This window comes from Rutidosis leptorrhynchoides, chromosome 1, assembly GCF_046630445.1.
Source record: "Rutidosis leptorrhynchoides isolate AG116_Rl617_1_P2 chromosome 1, CSIRO_AGI_Rlap_v1, whole genome shotgun sequence".
NCBI lineage: Eukaryota > Viridiplantae > Streptophyta > Magnoliopsida > Asterales > Asteraceae > Rutidosis > Rutidosis leptorrhynchoides.
The window spans coordinates 13,187,830-13,208,658 of record NC_092333.1 but is presented as its reverse complement, the minus strand read 5'-3'; the positions used below and the strand labels follow the sequence as shown (position 1 = coordinate 13,208,658).

The window sequence follows — 20,829 nt, the reverse complement described above, 5'->3', positions numbered from 1 at the left end:
AAACCAAAATGTTAAAATTCATTTAAAATGGAATAGAGGACGATAAAAAGGAAAATAAAAGCCAAGTGTGGGAAAATTTACCAAGTTATTCAAAACATATATCACATATTTTTTTACAAATAACTGAAAATACTTTTGCTTTGGACTAAACTAAAAAGTTTTTACCTGATTTACTGTAAGAAAGATGGATCTACACGATGAATCAATTCCATCATTAAAATGAAGTAAAGTCTTCCGAAAAAGACACGCGCTTCTTGATTTAGGTCATGAAGTTGTCGTCCAGACCAGCTGTAGGTTGACGAAAAATCTAGAAAAGTCATCACTAAAATCAGCAGGAAATCCACGGACCTCAGCATTAAACAGGGTCGCCAAGTGGTCAGATTTATCCTAACCATGAGAAGGATATATCTCGTACAATGGGGGGCACCATGCAAATTAGCTGAATAAGACTAATGAATCAGATCCCCAGAAAGGATAATCTCCTTAAAAGATCAAAAAATCAGCTTTTAAGACTGATATTACTCAATCCTAGAGATTGACCTTAAAGATTGAGAATTACAAACTCATGGAATTCAATGATATCTAAACTCGAGCTTGAACGAGAAAATATTTTGATCAAAATTATAAACCGATTTGTTTTCTGAAAACCCTATTTTCAATGCGTTCATTACCATTGAACGTAAAATCCTAGGAATTCACCTGGAATTCATTAGGTCACCTGAACTAAATTGGGTGTCAACCGTAAGAACGGTGGTTGCATAGCATGGTCAAAGATAAGACCTTGTGCCAAACCGAAAAATTATAAGGGTGAGCTTTACTATTGCTCCTACCAAGGATAGTAATTGCGTCCGACACGTTATAGACCATAATTAAAAGCATGTCAGGGGACATTGCCTTAACAGTTGCTTGTTCAACGCTTTCCTTTACAACCGGACGGTAGTTTACCGAAAGGTAATATACGGGACAAGTAAACTGGACGTGTTGCTTTCCAAATACAAGGTTAGCAAGTGGGTGACACAAAACCGCAAGTTTTGAGCTAAAATTTTCAAATCTGAAACCCACCAAACCCGCAAAAATATTTTGCAAACACCGGTGAAGGGTTATTCCGGAAAACTTATCTAGGGTAAAAACTAGATTTAATTTTCAAAAGATCAAATGTTTTCATAAAGATCCAATTTCCTTAATGGATCTAAATTTTTATAGTCATGTGGGACTGTAAACCATATCGTTACTACCATTGTTTATACCGCCGTATAGAAATCACTGATGTACAAAGTGTGAAGAATAAAGAAGTGATTCTAGTATTTCAAGACGATATTGCTTGAGGACAAGTAACGCTCAAGTGTGGAAATATTTGATAATGCTAAAAACGAACATATATTTCATAGCATTATTCCTCAAGAAAGACAAGCTTTTAGTTGCAATTGTTCTATTTACAAGTGATATTCGTTTAAATAATAAAAGGTGAAGACAAAAGACAGATTCGACGAATTGAAGAAGCAAACGACCAAAAAGCTCAAAAGTACAAAAGACAATCAAAGAGGTTCCAATTATTGATAAGAAACGTCTCGAAATTACAAGAGTACAAGATTCAAAATGCAAAGTACAAGATATTAAATTGTACGCAAGGACATTCGAAAATCCGGAACCGGGACATGAGTCAACTCTCAACGCTCGACGTAACGGACTAAAAATTACAAGTTAACTATGTATATAAATATAATATAATATATAATTAATTATATTAATTATATATATATTATATTTATAAATAAATCGTTGGCAAGAAAGACTCCAAAAGGGACTGAGCTGTATTTTTAATCTCCGCGACTCGCGGAGTTTGAAGGCAAAATGTGCCGCGAGTCGCGGAGCCCCAAGTTTTGAAACTCCCTATAAAAGCAACCGAATTCTGAGCATTTTTAACAAACATATATCATTCTCTCTATCTATAACGTATATATTTATATTTATATTTTAATTTTAATTTTAATTTTAATTTTAATTTTAATCCTAATAATAAGGGTATGTTAGCGAATGTTGTAAGGGTGTAAGTCGAAATTCTGTCAGTGTAACGCTACGCTATTTTTAATCATTGTAAGTTATGTTCAACCTTTTTATATTAATGTCTCGTAGCTAAGTTATTATTATGCTTATTTAATCCGAAGTAATCATGATGTTGGGCTAATTACTAAAATTGGGTAATTGGGCTTTGTACCATAATTGGGGTTTGGACAAAAGAACGACACTTGTGGAAATTAGACTATGGGCTATTAATGGGCTTTATATTTGTTTAACTAAATGATAGTTTGTTAATGTTAATATAAAGATTTACAATTGGGCGTCCCTATAAATTAGCATATACACTCGATCGGACACGATGGGCGGGGTATTTATATGTACGAATAATCGTTCATTTAACCGGACACGGGAATGGATTAATAGCCACTAGAATAATTAAAATAGGGGTGAAATTATGTACAAGGACACTTGGTATAATTGATAACAAAATATTAAAACCTTGGGTTACACTTAGTCGACATCCTGGTGTAATTATTAAACAAAGTATTAAAATCTTGTTACAGTTTAAGTCCCCAATTAGTTGGAATATTTAACTTCGGGTATAAGGATAATTTGACGAGGACACTCGCACTTTATATTTATGACTGATGGACTGTTATGAACAAAAACCAGATGGACATATTAAATAATCCAGGACAAAGGACAATTAACCCATGGGCATAAAACTAAAATCAACACGTCAAACATCATGATTACGGAAGTTTAAATAAGCATAATTCTTTTATTTCATATTTAATCTCCTTTATTTTATATTTAATTGCACTTCTAATTATAGCACTTTTATTTATTGTTATTATATTTAATTGCACTTTTAATTATCGTACTTTTTAATTATCGCAAGTTTATTTTATCGTACTTTTATTATTCGCAATTTCATTATCGTTATTTACTTTACGCTTTAATTTAAGTCTTGTATTTATTTTTAATATTTTACATTTGGTTTTAACTGCGACTAAAGTTTTAAAATCGACAAACCGGTCATTAAACGGTAAAAACCCCCCTTTATAATAATAATATTACTTATATATATATATATATATATATATATATATATATATATTTGTATTTTTATAAAAGTAAACTAATATAGCGTTAAGCTTTGGTTAAAAAGATTCCCTGTGGAACGAACCGGACTTACTAAAAACTATACAACTCTACGATTAGGTACACTGCCTATAGTGTTGTAGCATGGTTTAGGTATATCCATTTTGTAAACAAATAATTAAAACTTGTGTAAAAATGTATCGTATTTAATAGTTTTTCCTAGTAAAATATAAACTATTTCGTACCCCCACGCTACGATAACACATATTCACGGTGTGTCGAGTAGTTGGTGCCATTTCCTTCAAAATAGTCAAATGGAACAAGTTAATCATACAGAATATTTAGAGTAGTTAAGAGTATTTCGTAGCATAATATGAACTCATTTATAGAAGCTTTTTCTTCATATTAGCGTTTTATAAGTTTAAATTCGGGTAGTACCTACCCGTTAAGTTCATACTTAGTAACTAATATACAATTCAACTACTACAATTCTATATGAAAAACTGATTATAATAATATTTCGCGTTCAAACTTTTATACAATATTTTACAAACTTACAATACCGCTTATTTTACATAAAGCATGAAATATAGCACACAATAACTTTGATACAAGATAGTTGTGAAGATAATTCTAGCTAGTACACAAGTCGTTCAGCAAAGGCAATAAAGACACGTAATTCATACGTCCAGAAACAAGTCATGCATTCTGGTTTTACTAGGACTACTTCCCATCCTTGGTCTTGTGGAACATAACCGTTATGGCCGTTGATAAGACAGCGTGTTGTAACGTCGTCAAAGGGACGAGGGTTACGTAATGACCAACAGTCTCGTAATAACCTAAAAACCTCATTTCTTACCCCAATTACCTACTCCGTCACTTGTGGGAACGTTTTGTTTAATAGTTGTAGCCCGATGTTCTTGTTCTCACTTTGGTAAGAAGCGAACATTACTAACCCGTAAGCATAACATGCTTCTTTATGTTGCATGTTAGCTGCTTTTTCTAAATCACGAAGTCCTATATTCGGATATATTGAGTCAAAATAATTTCTTAACCCATTGCGTAAAATAGCATTTGGGTTCCCCGCAATATATGCGTCAAAGTAAACACATCGTAACTTATGGATTTCCCAATGTGATATCCCCCATCTTTCAAACGAAAGCCTTTTATAAACCAAGGCATTCTTGGAACGTTCTTCGAATGTCTTACAAACTGATCTCTCCTTAAATAGTTGTGTCGAGAAATTCTAACCGACTCTAGACAAGATTTCATCAATCATGTCTCCGGGTAGGTCTCTTAAAATATTAGGTTGTCTATCCATTTTGTGTTTTTATACTGTAAAATAGACAAGAGTTAGATTCATAAAAAAAAAATACTTATTAATACAAGCAATTTTTACATATATCATAAAGCATAAGCACACTATATTACATATATTACACCACACGAATACAACTATCTTATTCCGACTCGCTAGTTTCTTCTTCTTCGATTTTGGTTCGTTTTGCCAAGTTTCTAGGGATATATGATGTTCCCCTAATACGAGCTGTCGTTTTCCACAACGGTTTAGAAAAACCTGGTGGTTTAGAGGTTCCCGGGTCATTGTTACAACTTAAGGGCTTCGGGGGTTGACGATACATATAAAGTTCATCGGGGTTGAATTAGATTTCTCTATTTTTATGCCCTTTCCCTTATTATTTTCTTTTGCCTTTTTAAATTCAGTTGGGGTAATTTCTATAACATCATCAGAATTCTCGTCGGAATCCGATTCATCGGAGAATTGGTAATCCTCCCAATATTTTGCTTCCTTGGCGGAAACAAAATTGACCATAATTAACCTTGGTCGGTTGGTTGAGGATTTTCTTTTACTTAACCGTTTTATTATTTCCCCCACCGGTTCTATTTCCTCCTCCAGTTCCTCCTCTTCCAGTTCTGATTCTTCTTCCGGTTCCTCTTTGGGAACTTGTGAATCAGTTCAATATATATTCGACTCTTCGTTATTATTAGGTGAGTCAATGGGATTTGTGCTAGAGGTAGACATCTATCACACAATATCAAACATGTTAAGAGATTAATATATCACATAATATATACATGTTAATAATATATAGTTTCCAACAAAAATGTTAAGCAATCATTTTTAAAGAAAACACGGTCGAAGTCCAGACTCACTAATGCATCCTAACAAACTCGATAAGACACAGTAATGTAAATTTTCTAGTTCTCTAAGACCAACGCTCGGATACCAACTGAAATGTCCCGTTCTTATTGATTAAAAACGTTCCATATTAATTGATTTCGTTGCGAGGTTTTGACCTCTATATGAGACGTTTTTCAAAGACTGCATTCATTTTTAAAACAAACCATAACCTTTATTTCATAAATAAAGGTTTAAAAAGCTTTACGTAGATTATCAAATAATGATAATCTAAAATATCCTGTTTACACACGACCATTACATAATGGTTTACAATACAAATATGTTACATCGAAATCAGTTTCTTGAATGCAGTTTTTATACAATATCATACAAACATGGACTCCAAATCTTGTCCTTATTTTAGTATGCAACAGCGGAAGCTCTTAGTATTCACCTGAGAATAAACATGCTTTAAACGTCAACAAAAATGTTGGTGAGTTATAGGTTTAACCTATATATATCAAATCGTAATAATAGACCACAAGATTTCATATTTCAATACACATCCCATACATAGAGATAAAAATCATTCATATGGTGAACACCTGGTAACCGACATTAACAAGATGCATATATAAGAATATCCCCATCATTCCGGGACACCCTTCGGATATGATATAAATTTCGAAGTACTAAAGCATCCGGTACTTTGGATGGGGTTTGTTAGGCCCAATAGATCTATCTTTAGGATTCGCGTCAATTAGGGTGTCTGTTCCCTAATTCTTAGATTACCAGACTTAATAAAAAGGGGCACATTCAATTTCGATAATTCAACCATAGAATGTAGTTTCACGTACTTGTGTCTATTTTGTAAATCATTTATAAAACCTGCATGTATTCTCATCCCAAAAATATTAGATTTTAAAAGTGGGACTATAACTCACTTTCACAGATTTTTACTTCGTCGGGAAGTAAGACTTGGCCACTGGTTGATTCACGAACCTATAACAATATATACATATATATCAAAGTATGTTCAAAATATATTTACAATACTTTTAATATATTTTGATGTTTTAAGTTTATTAAGTCAGCTGTCCTCGTTAGTAACCTATAACTAGTTGTCCACAGTTAGATGTACAGAAATAAATCGATAAATATTATCTTGAATCAATCCACGACCCAGTGTATATGTATCTCAGTATTGATCACAACTCAAACTATATATATTTTGGAATCAACCTCAACCCTGTATAGCTAACTCCAACATTCACATATAGAGTGTCTATGGTTGTTCTGAAATATATATAGATGTGTCGACATTCTATGGTATCTCAAGATTACATAATATACAATACAAGTTGATTAAGTTATGGTTGGAATAGATTTGTTACCAATTTTCACGTAGCTAAAATGAGAAAAATTATCCAATCTTGTTTTACCCATAACTTCTTCATTTTAAATCCGTTTTGAGTGAATCAAATTGCTATGGTTTCATATTGAACTCTATTTTATGAATCTAAACAGAAAAAGTATAGGTTTATAGTCGGAAAAATAAGTTACAAGTCGTTTTTGTAAAGGTAGTCATTTCAGTCGAAAGAACGACGTCTAGATGACCATTTTAGAAAACATACTTCCACTTTGAGTGTAACCATAATTTTTGGATATAGTTTCATGTTCATAATAAAAATCATTTTCCCAGAATAACAACTTTTAAATCAAAGTTTATCATAGTGTTTAATTAACTAACCCAAAACAGCCCGCGGTGTTACTACGACGGCGTAAATCCGGTTTTACGGTGTTTTTCGTGTTTCCAGGTTTTAAATCATTAAGTTAGCATATCATATAGATATAGAACATGTGTTTAGTTGATTTTAAAAGTCAAGTTAGAAGGATTAACTTTTATTTGCGAACAAGTTTAGAATTAACTAAACTATGTTCTAGTGATTACAAGTTTAAACCTTCGAATAAGATAGCTTTATATGTATGAATTGAATGATGTTATGAACATCATTACTACCTCAAGTTCCTTGGATAAACCTACTGGAAATGAGAAAAATAGATCTAGCTTCAAAGGATCCTTGGATGGCTTGAAAGTTCTTGAAGCAGAATCATGACACGAAAACAATTTCAAGTAAGATTTCCACTCGAAATAAGATTGTTATAGTTATAGAAATTGAATTAAAGTTTGAATATGATTATTACCTTGTATTAGAAAGATAACCTACTGTAAGTAACAAAGGTTTCTTGATCTTGGATGATTACTTCGAATAGATTTAGAAAACTTGGAAGTAAACTTGCAATCTTGGAAGTATTCTTGATTTTATGAAACTAGAACTTTTGGAATTTATGAAGAACACTTAGAACTTGAAGATAGAACTTGAGAGAGATCAATTAGATGAAGAAAATTGAAGAATGAAAGTGTTTGTAGGTGTTTTTGGTCGTTGGTGTATGGATTAGATATAAAGGATATGTAATTTTGTTTTCATGTAAATAAGTCATGAATGATTACTCGTATTTTTTTAATTTTATGAGATATTTCATGCTAGTTGCCAAATGATGGTTCCCACATGTGTTAGGTGACTCACATGGGCTGTTAAGAGCTGATCATTGGAGTGTATATACCAATAGTACATACATCTAAAAGCTTTGTATTGTACGAGTACGAATACGGGTGCATACGAGTAGAATTGTTGATGAAACTGAACGAGGATGTAATTGTAAGCATTTTTGTTAAGTAGAAGTATTTTGATAAGTGTCTTGAAGTCTTTCAAAAGTATATGAATACATATTAAAACACTACATGTATATACATTTTAACTGAGTCGTTAAGTCATCGTTAGTCGTTACATGTAAATGTTGTTTTGAAACCTTTAGGTTAACGATCTTGTTGAATGTTGTTAACCCATTGTTTATTATAACAAATGAGATGTTAAATTGTTATATTATCATGATATTATGATATATAATATATCTTAGTATGATATATATACAGTTAAATGTCGTTACAACGATAATCGTTACATATATGTCTCGTTTCGAAATCATTAAGTTAGTAGTCTTATTTTTACATATGTATTTCATTGTTAATACACTTAATAATATATTTACTTATCATTTAACATAATTAACCAAGTGTATCAATATCTTAATATGATTCATATGTACCTAGTAAGATGTTGTTATAACGATAATCGTTATATATATCGTTTTCGAGTTTCTTAAATTAATAGTCTCATTTTTATGTATATAACTCATTGTTAAAATACCTAATGAGATACATACTTATAATAAAATCATGTTAACTATATATATAACCATATATATGTCATCGTATAGTTTTTACAAATTTTAACGTTCGTGAATCACCGGTCAACTTGGGTGGTCAATTGTCTATATGAAACCTATTTCAATTAATCAAGTCTTAACAAGTTTGATTGATTAACATGTTGGAAACACTTAGTCATGTAAATAACAATTTCATTTAATATATATATATATATATATATATATATATATATATATATATATATATATATATATATATATATATATATATATATATATATATATATATATAACATGGAAAAGTTCGGGTCACATAATTCAAATCACATAATATGGATTTCTCAACCGATTCCTCGAGCTCCAATGGCAGCGTAATCGGAACAAACGAACCAATCAGCCATCATCTATTTCGGATGAATTGGGGATGGGTTCATAGTAAACTTAATCAATGGAGACAAGAAGAAGGTAATCCCTTCCACCAACCGAATTCACCTCTTGGTGAAGAACCTGAAGCAATTACCGGCGAACCCGTTCGGAACACTATTTTCACCCTCATTTTCAGGATATTCAGTCACGAATATATAATATCTAAAATTCTAGATCTTATTCATCCACTTGTCAGAACCGCCAATCATCCCGGAATAATAGAAGAAGTCAACGAGCTTCGCGCTCGAGTGGTGGCTCTGGAGAATATGGTGCGAAACCTACGAACACCAGCAGCAGCACCAGCAGCATAACCAGTACCATCAGCATCACCACCAACAGCATCAGTTTCACCAACAACAACATCCGCATCCCACGCCTCAACATCACACTCAGTACCTCGAACATCAACATCATACGCCCCATAGATACCAAGGAATATTAGTAATAATGAGTTAAGATGTATTGACTCATTCTTCCTGAAGAACTATATATGTATAGTTTATATATATGGATTGGAACAATAATAAATCTTTTCGTACTAAGCTATTACGTGTGAATCTTAACTAGTATGTACTAATTGGTTAATTCATATCACAATATGCTATGATGTATATCCTTTGTTAACGACTTAACAATCGTTAATCACGGCTTCAACACAATAAACTCTGTTTCATAATAAACCAAGTGTATTACTCAAATACAAGATTGATTGTATACTTCCATTTTTGATATATTCGAAACTTTTTAGAAAACCATTATTCGTGTCTTGTGAATTTCACAAGGATTACACGAGCACCAACATCATACACCAAGGTATATCTATAACAATGAACGATGAACTATTGAATCATAACTTCATTAGCGAAATATTTCGAGACAATTATGAAATCTCTAAGATTTTGGAGATTATTTACTCTCGTTTCAACAGCAAATTAAATGAGTTTAATATTATATTACTCATTAAACCTATCTGAAGAATACATATATGAACTATATATCTTCATAAAGATTGTAATTCTTTTGTACAAACTGTTAATTGTGAAAATATTTTAACGGGTAGATAATACCTGAGAAATATTTAGATTTCACATTAATATGTTACACCGTACATTCTACAAATTCTGATCCAATAATCAGTAACTATATCTTCATAAAGATTGTAATTCTTTTGTACAAACTGTTAATTGTGGAAATATTTTAACGGGTAGGTAATACCTGGTCTAAAACTTTGGATATTATTTATAAACCTGTGAATTTCACTCAACCTTTTTGGTTGACACTTTAAGCATGTTTTGTCTCAGGTGATGATTGAGCTAGCTGTTTGCAACTTTGTGATGATAGATTTGATGCTTGCATGGAGTCCACATCGCATATTATATTTTAGTTCATAAACATTTATTTTACGTTTTAATAATAATGTAAACATGTATTACTGCTTCCGCTGTTTTATTAACAAAGGTTTTATTTAAAAAGTCTCATATAGAGTCGTTCTCGTTTATACAACTGTGTTATGATATGATTGGTCACAATTACCCCTGGTCTATTTTGGGGGGTGTGATACTACTGGCCTTAAACTCGTCCATAAGTGAAATTACCAAAGAGCCCTTCAAAATATCTCAATAAATGAAACAGAATCCGGCTACAGTAAAGAGTGCGCCACGCGCACCCCTATGTGTGCGCTGAGCGCACCAAGCTCAGATCACTCTCTGACCTCTGTTTAAATACACAAGGTCACCCACACTTCATGTACCCTATTTACATCTCTGTACAATAAATATTAGGGTCTTACATATTATCATTATTATTATTATTATTATTATTATTATTATTATTATTATTATTATTATTATTATTATTGTTGTTGTTGTTGTTGTTGTTGTTGTTGTTGTTGTTGTTGTTGTTGTTGTTGTTGTTATTATTAGTATTATAATTATAATTAAACAAAATTAGTATTATTATTAAAATGAACATTTTATTAAAATTATCATTTTTATTAAAATTATCATTATTATTATTATTAGAATTATCATAATTTTTATCATAATTATAATTATTTTTAAAATTATTATTATTAATATTACTAACTATTATTTTTAAATGTATTTTGTATATAAAATATAATTATATTTTTATGATCTTAAACTAAAAAGATAGATATTATAAGTTAGATACAAACATTAGATATATAGGAGTATATATAATAAGTATACTACTTTTGCTAATAAAATACTTTTTATTCATTTACGTTTTAATATAACTCAAATTTATTAAAAATATTATCATAGTAAAAATTATGAGTACTTAAAAATATTAATACTAAGTATTTATTCAAAATATTTTAATAAAGTATATAACAAATTATTATGTTAAATTAATAAAATATATAAAATAAATATATTTAAGTAATTATTAATATTAAATATAATATCACAAGTATATTACTAATATCAAAATATATATTTATTTGAATATTATTATATGTGTTAATATACATACATGATATAGGTTCATGAATCCGAGGCCAACCCTGCAATTGTTCAGTTCAGTCGTATGCATATTTTTACTACAGAATATCGTATTGTGGGTTTCATTTGCTCCCTTTTTAAATGCTTTTGCAATATATATTTTTAGAACTGAGAATACATGCGTTGTTTTTACAACTGTTTTACGAAATAGACACAAGTACTTAAAACTACATTCTATGGTTGGATTATTATACCTGATATCACCCTTTTTAGCTTGGTAGCCTAAGAATTTGAGAACAGACCCCAAAATTGACGCGAATCCTGAAGATAGATCTATGGACTTTGACACGTCCCATCCGGGTTACGGATGCTTTAGTACTTCAATTTTATATACGTATGAATGTACCTGTATATTTGGGGATATTCTAGATGCATTTGTTAATGTCGGTTACCAGGTGTTCACCATATGAATGATTTTTGCAGATGAGTGTTCATGCAGTTAACTATAAAACTGAAATCTTGTGGTCTATTAAAATTATGAAAACGATTGATTATGATAAACTAATGAACTCACCAACCTTTTGGTTGACGCTTTTAAGCATGTTTATTCTCAGGTATTAAAGAAACCTTCTGCTGTGCATTTGCTCAATTTAAAGATATTACTTGGAGTCATTCATGGCATATTTCAAAAGACGTTGCATTCGAGTCGTTGAAGTCATTTATAGTTTGGATATATTGGGAAATGGGATGCATATTGTCAACTATCGTTATAATGAAAGTTGTCTTTTAAAAACGAATGCAATGTTTGTAAAATGTATCATAAAGAGGTCAAATACCTCGCAATGTACCATATGTTATTGTATTCGTCCTTATGGATTAGGACGGGTCGCTTCAAATCTTTCCTAATTCGTTGAGCTTTGTCTTGTAGATCCACTTGACACCAATGCACTTACTGTTGTGAGGTAAGTCGACTAGAACCAATGTGTTTTTTGTTTTTATAGAGTTCATATCTTTATCCATAGCCATCTTCCAGCTCTCGTGTTGTGCAGCTTCGTTATAGCTCATTGGATCCGACGAAATCATCAACAACATATTGGCTTCATCTTCAACAGAGTACCCTTCACTGCTGATATAATCATGAGACCCAACAGGAGGTTGCCTATGCTTTTGTGGCCTGCCCTCCCTTGATGTAGAAGTCTCTGGTTGTATGACCGGTTGAACATAATTATCATCATCTCTTGATATGATTAGATCTGTCATTACAGGAACTTCATCATTATCATGATGTTCGAGATTGGTTTCACCCCAATCTAACTCTTCTGATGTGGTAAACTCGCTGTCTTCATTCCACTCCCACGCTAAATTTTCATCAAAAACCACATCCTGACTTACTATAACTTTCTTAGAAACCGGATCAAACATGCGGTAGCCCTTTTATTCTGAGCTAAAACCAAGTAAGAAGCATCAAACACTTTTATCTTCAAGTTTGCTTCTTTTGACATCAGGCACATGTACATAACCAACGAACCCAAACACACGAAAATACTCCACATCAGGTTTCAAACCACTCCAAACTTCTTCCAGTGTCTTATGCTTTACAATGAGAGTAGGTGACCGATTGAGCACATGGTTCACCCATCTCACAGCCTCGGGCCAAAAGACTTTAGGAACATGTTTCTCGGTCATAATTGATCTTACCAGATTCATGATGGTACGATTCTTACGCCCGGCAATATCGTTTTGTTGCGGGGTATATGCATTTGTAAGTTGTCTCTTGATTCCATGTTCTTTACAAAATTCATTGAACTCTCCGGAGTTAAATTCACCACCTCTATCCGTTTGTAGGCACTTAATAGTGGTGCCTGCCTCTTTTTCCACTCGCATTTTAAACAGTTTGAATTTAGAGAAAGCTTCGAACTTCTCTGAGAGAAAAATCGCCCAACATTTGCGTGAAAAATCATCTATAATACAAAAGATGTACCTCTTGTTGCTATTTGAAGGTGATGAATGGGTCCACAAAGGTCGGCATGGAGCTGCAAGACTTTTCACTAGCCTTCCAGGAAGTCTGATTTGGAATGGGATTCCTATGTTGTTTACCTTTCATACACGAATCACAATGAATTTCTTCATCTTTATGGGGCGGTGATAGCTTTAAGACCAAAACGTGTTTGTTTAAGTGGGATTTGGAATGCACTCCAAAAGAGTTTAGCGGGCTAGGCATTGTTCCTCTCCGATTAAAACCTTATCCTTGCTTGCTAAATGGTGGTCAAAGTTTAATGCTAATGACAAGGCTTAATGGAAATCAATTATCATCAAGTCTTTTGACCCTTCTTTGAGTTAAGCTAATGGGCAACGTTTCTTCTTTGAGTTTCCGATACCGGGAGACTTAATTTATCTCCCACACGAAGATAAAATGGTTGTTATACTAGGCCCAACTTGTTTGCGCTGGAAACTTAGTAATTGTATGCAAGTCTCCTTTTGGAATGATGTGTGGATCGAGAATTATACGCTTAGAGATCGTTTTCCGTCTCTTTATCATTTCTGTTTGTAAAGAAGTGTTTGTTAGAAGCTTCCTATAATGCGGAATGAAAGGATCGATGGCTAAATAGAAAAGATAGATATTAAACCTTCTCGGTTTAAATAGGACACAACCTTCTCGGTTGAACAAAAAGACCTTCGCGGCTTTTTTTTTATTCCACGTAACTTTTTATCATAAAACAAAAACTAAACTTTACAATTAAAACCGAAGTCCTTTTATAGCCTCAACCAACTATCCGGCTAAAACAAAATAACAAACTAATTTTTTGATAAACTTCAAGCTAAACAAATTAAAATTATTTATAGATAAACAATAAAACCAATAAAATAGGAAAACTAGTTGGACACCAATTCTAATTCATACTCCGTTTTTCTTTTGCACCATGTCAATCCGGCTCCCTGGTCCATCTTTTCAAACTTGGCCCACTCCTTGAAACACAATCATTAATTGGGCCCATGAAATATCCATCACCATCTTCACGTATATCTGCATCATCCTCCCCTTCTTCAAGAAGACTCGTCCTCGAGGCTAGATCATCGTCACCTTCACCAACATACGGGAACAATTCCGCAACATTAAAATTGGCTAAAATATTGTAATGATCCAGGACTTCAATTTTGTATGTGTTAATTTTTTTCAACACACAAAAAAGATCAACCGTCTCATCTTCACTCTCATGATCGATTGACATTTTTAACCCGTCCTCTTGTGACTCGTCTTCCTCTTCCTCACCGTCGGTATCATAAATAGGGACAGTATCTTCAACCACACAAAGATCAGAAACGTACTCCATGTTAAAAAATTGATCAACCGAATTAACAAAGTCATCTGGTTGAAGCTTTCTTGAAAATTCAAGATTTTCAAGCTTCATCTCTATATTACGCAAGAGATGTTGTATGTCTTCCAAATCTTGAATCTTGCGATTCAATCTCTCGAACTCAGCTTGTTTAGCCATGCTTAAAATCTGATACCACATAATGCGGAATGAAAGGATCGATGGCTAAATAGAAAAGATAGATATTAAACCTTCTCGGTTTAAATAGGACACAACCTTCTCGGTTGAACAAAAAGACCTTCGCGGCTTTTTTTTTATATTCCACGTAACTTTTTATCATAAAACAAAAACTAAACTTTACAATTAAAACCGAAGGCCTTTTATAGCCTCAACCAACTATCCGGCTAAAACAAAATAACAAACTAATTTCACATAATGCGGAATGAAAGGATCGATGGCTAAATAGAAAAGATAGATATTAAACCTTCTCGGTTTAAATACGACACAACCTTCTCGGTTGAACAAAAAGACCTTCGCGGCTTTTTTTTTTATTCCACGTAACTTTTTATCATAAAACAAAAACTAAACTTTACAATTAAAACCGAAGGCCTTTTATAGCCTCAACCAACTATCCGGCTAAAACAAAATAACAAACTAATATTTTGATAAACTTCAAGCTAAACAAATTAAAATTATTTATAGATAAACAATAAAACCAATAAAATAGGAAAACTAGTTGGACACCAATTCTAATTCATACTCCGTATTTCTTTTGCACCATGTGAATCCGGCTCCCTGGTCCATCTTTTCAAACTTGACCCACTCCTTGAAACACAATCATTAATTGGGCCCATGAAATATCCATCACCATACATAGAAGACGTGTTTCCTGATAATGTTTCTATTTAGTGCATATGGTGCTCTGGTTCGGAAGAATTGGTTGACCAACTTTTATTATATTACCCGTGGGTCTTTCAATATTTGGACGGCTCTTTAAATCGTGGAATACTAGATGGTCATCCCGACATATTTGGCTCAATTCACTTATGATTGGTTTTCCGAATGTGCTTAAATGATCTGAAGTTTTGCGGATTTATTGGTCTGGCGACTTTTTGGGCCAGTTGGAATGCAAAAACTAATTTCATTTTCTACTGGAAGCTCTCGTGTTGGTCAAGCATCGTTCGATTCATCAAGTGTTCCTTTGCGCGTCTATCAACAAATTATGTCAGAGACATCAATATTATATATGGGATAATCCATGGATGCTAATTCGTAGCGCTTAATTGTTGTGTTGTACATTTTATGACCATCCTTCTTTGGATTGGATCTTGTAATTCCTTCATCTCTTTGATGAAGTTTTTCTATTTAATACAATTGACCCACTGAACAAAAACGCCATGAAGCATATATTCCATTTAGATTATATTAACCAAAGTGCACTTTCACATATACTTTACATAGCAAACATTGACACCACTCTTGTACTACTGTAAGCAATGTAAATTGACCCATGGAGCAAAATACGTAATATAAAATCATACACAACACGACACCAAGATACGACTTAGATGTGAACCTAATCCCGTACATTTAGAAGCGCTTTGAGGATAGTGTCGGCCATCCCATCAGCAAAAATAAACAAGTGACCAGCACGTGGGAGCTCGTGGTAATTGATCCATGGGAGTTGTTGTGCAATATAACGTTGCAGTTTCACAGGCGTAAACCGATCATCATCACCTTGCCATACATGAACTGATCCTTCACCATCCGGAAATGGGTTCTCGAGTTCCATTGGATCAAATTCCCACTTGCCAAATGCAATCATCAAATCGCGATGAAGTGACTCGTATTCTCCCTGCTGTCTTGGTTGTGTCTTTAACACATTTAAAAAAATAGCACAAGGCAAACTAGCTAAGTAAAATTATACAAAAGCAAATAACTTCCATACTACTATTAATTAAAAAACAACTTGTGATTCAAAAAAATAAAAAAAAATATATATATATATATATATATATATATATATATATTCTAACTGCTGATTTTGACCGTTAAAGAGATTAAAAAGAAAAACCTAAATCCGCCCATTTATAAATTAACGGGTCGAAATTGCTAACACTAATAATTGACGACCCAAAATCTGCAAAGTAGTATAGAAGAAAAGTACCTTTTGTGCTTCGGTTTGACCCTTCAGTTTTGACAAAACCTCCATGTCTGGGGGAGAAAACATTTTAAGGGAATTAGAAGCAACAGCAGAAGCGGGGAACCATTTTTGAGTGTTCCACCAATATGTCAGCCATGGTAGGTGGTGAACAACACGCAGACACCACTGGTCTTGCGTAAACAACTCAGAATATACTTCACTAGATATGTTCAAAGGGAAGCTAGGCCACCAATGATTAACTACCGGAGCAATAAGACCTGCTCCTGCTAGTCTGTTAAATTCACAAATACAACATAAACAAAATTGTAACAACTTCCTACAAAAAAGAATACAAAATGTATCAAATTGAACCCATCTTTTGGTATTTTTGACTTATTACCCAAACTGCCCGACCCAACAATACAGTCACCTCAAATAACATGGTTAAAATGTATTCGGAATTCAATTTACATCACCTGTGAGGGATGTACTTAAGAACGGGCCAAACTAGTTCGCCACCCATAGACATTCCAACTACATAGAACTTAGATCCAAGTTCAAGCTGATCAGCGAGCTCCTCTATGTCCAAAACCAAACTCTTGAGAGTTCGATTGGGATCTGGATCACTCTCTCCGTAACCAGGCCGGTCAAATGCAACAGAGTACACACCTAAATCCTTAATAAGATCCTGTAATATTACACGAAATATATGACCTACAGTTAAAAATGATTAGACATCAAATTTTACACGAAACTGTTTCAAGCAAGCAGATGTGTCTACTATACAACTTTAAACCTTGTAAGAGCGTATATTAAATATGTAAAAAAATAGAAAACAGGAAACGTGTGTAAATCTAACTCATTTGTTGTACAAAAAGTGAAACCTTGAAATAAACAAGTAAAAGATGGATAGATCTCTACCGGAGAGGCAGCAGCAGCAAGAAGATTATGAAGTTTTGAATTAGCAAAACCATGCAAAAAGATGATTTTGTACTTGGCCGTCTCTTTCGGAACACCGTATTCTAGATACGACAAATGTCTTCCGTCACGAAGCTTTATCCTTGGTGATGTAATAGGTGGACCATTGGGAGATCCACATATCTTTGGAGGTGGTGGACGTGTTGCTTGATACGCCCATGCCAAAAACCCCGTGAAAAATACAAGCAGCAATTTCTTAAAAATCCCTAAGTAGTTCACAGAGGACCAGGAATGTTAAGAATTGGATATGTTAACAACAGAGATATGACTTCAAAATTGTTTATGTTAAGTTTTTTGTAAAGGAATACGAGTTCAAATAGTCCTATTTTTTAACCTAACTTCTCCCTTATAATAACTACAGTATATATTAAGGCAGGGTCAATGTTAAGGTTCCATTGTATGTATAATCAATGTATGTATGATGTATCCAACTTTGAAAGTTTCCACTGTATATATCAACTTTCAATATCTGCTATTCTACGTATTCAATGACATCAGCTTCTACATCAGGTAACAGATGATTTTTGGATACCTGGCAGAATAAGTTGCCGATTCATACACCAGACCACTGGTTGACAACTCATAAAAGAGGTCAAAAATCAGATACATACAACATCAAACAGCAATAAATAAATTTTAATAATAAACTTAACCCTAAATCTAATTATGCATAATTGCATATCATCTACGTTCTGTATAACAGAATAGAACCTATATATTCATTAAAATTTCTCATGAACATGCTCAAAACTTTGAAAACAATCATAAATCCTAGTTTCTGAATCAGATTCGAATAATAAATATAATCCAATAATAATCTACTGTATTCAATAATAATCTAGAAAAATCGGAAGATAAAAGAACCTTTTTGAAGAAAAGAAGTGGAATTGGATGAATTGTTCTTCCTGGTGTGTGACCTTGCTGATGCAGCAGAAATCTTTGCCATGTGTGTTGCGATTTTGATGTGAACAAAATAACAATAAATCTAATTTTATTTTATTTATTTTATGTGCATAATCAATTGAACCGGACGACAGTATTTAGGCTTTTGCGCTGGCCACATACTCATCATCTTGACTAGCCGCAGTTGCACGAAAAACTGTTTGAAACAAAATTACAAATATCATCCTTCAACTTTATTTGTATCTACCCCTTACTCCCCAAAGCTTATAATTTGTATATGACAAAATTGCTGAAATAGTCCCTGTGGTTTGTACTAAAATGCTAGTTTCGTCCCTGTGCTTTTTTTTTGATGGATTTGGTCCCGGTGGTTTGTAAAAGTTGCTGATTTAGTCCCTCTGACCGACGGCCGTCAAAAAATGCCGTTAACTCCAGTCATGTGCCAGACATGTGAGGGTATTTTCGTCAGTTTCTTTCCTTTATTTACAATATTGCTGAAATGGTCCCTGTAGTTTGTAACAAAGTTGCTGAATTAGTCCATGTGGTTTGTAACAAAATCGCTGGTTTCATTCCTAGGACCATTTCAACAATTTTGTCTTCCCCACCTTCATCTTTATCCCCAAAAAACTATGAACAAACCCTAATTTTTTCATTTTATTCAATCAGTTTAATTAACATGGTAAAATTAAACCCACCAATTCTTCAAACACTTTAAACAACATATAAATATAAACTTTTTCAAAAACATCCTAAAACCTGCCATTAAAAAAAACATCCGAAAACCAAAAATTAAATAAATTATTATTCAATTCTTTTATTCTTTTCACCATACATATAATATACAAATCAAGAATCTGGGTGTTTTTCTTGAAAATGAACAAAGCAACAATATCCAATTTACAAAATCAAATTACAAAATCTAACTTCATGTTACAAAATTAATTTCATGAAAACTAGATCCAAAAATATATAAATATTGAAATTTTCATTAGCAGCAAGCAAACGAATTAATTCATTTATTTTGATTAAAACAAAATTCACACTACATTACACATGTTCAGACACATATCTATTCAAATTCATCAAATTAGTTGGGTCATTGATTTATTATCCAATCGTAAAAGATAAATCAACCCGGTCCTTCTTAAATGCAATTTGTATCGGATCTGAAACGTGATTCATTGTAGATCTAAAAAAACATATTGGTACCCGAACCGAAACCAGTTTCAGATCTAGTCGGAGTTCTTTCCATTCGCATAAGATACATTAGGATGATGATGATGTCTCGGACCTTGTTGCCGGAACCCATCACTGTCATACTCGAACCGAGTTCAACAACCGCCACCACCTGATGTTGGTCTGATATGACCCAGATCCACCGAGTCTTAAAAAATTTAAGGATTTGTTGTATAAATCATAAATTATACGATCGTAAATAAATTACGTGAATGGATTCGCTAAAACAGAAGTTGAGTTAATCTATGGACGATTGAATTTGTAACTTAATATTGATTTTGATTTTGGGGAAGAAAGTGTTGGGAATGAGTTGAAGAAATTGTTTGTAATGAATTGGTGGGTGAGATTTAAGGTATTTCAGCAATTTTGGGGATAAAGATTTCAGCAATTTTGTTACAAACCACCGGGATTAATTCAGCAACTTTGTTACAAACCACGGGGACCATTTCAGCAATATTGTAAATAAAGGAAAGAAACTGACGAAAATACCCTCACATGTCTGGCACATGACTGGAGTTAACTACACTTTTTGACGGCCGTCGGTCAGAGGGACTAAATCAACAACTTTTACAAACCACCGGGACCAAATCCATCAAAAAAAAAGCACAGGGACGAAACTAGCATTTTGGTACAAACCACAGGGACTATTTCAGCAATTTTGTCTTTGTATATATTAGCCTATTTCTTTTATGCTTATATATACTCAAGAGTGAGTTAAATGAAAGGAAAGGTCAATTTATTTTTGTATTACAATAGAATTTATTTTTGTATTGTATTGTACTCCGTATTAAAAGAAAGGTCAATTTAGTTTTACTT

At 32.9% G+C, this 20,829-nt stretch overlaps 1 protein-coding gene across 1 annotated transcript; it reads right to left on the bottom strand.

Moving 5' to 3' along the window:
• Positions 1 to 16,154: 16,154 nt before the first annotated feature.
• LOC139886396 (uncharacterized) lies at positions 16,155 to 18,960 on the bottom strand. Its single transcript, XM_071870209.1, has 5 exons — positions 18,742 to 18,960; positions 17,821 to 18,083; positions 17,376 to 17,587; positions 16,924 to 17,191; positions 16,155 to 16,629 (listed from the first exon to the last, which is right to left on the bottom strand). Exons 1-5 carry the CDS (start codon positions 18,821 to 18,823, stop codon positions 16,333 to 16,335), a joined length of 1,122 nt encoding a protein of 373 aa, XP_071726310.1. The 5' UTR covers positions 18,824 to 18,960; the 3' UTR covers positions 16,155 to 16,332.
• Positions 18,961 to 20,829: the final 1,869 nt, after the last annotated feature.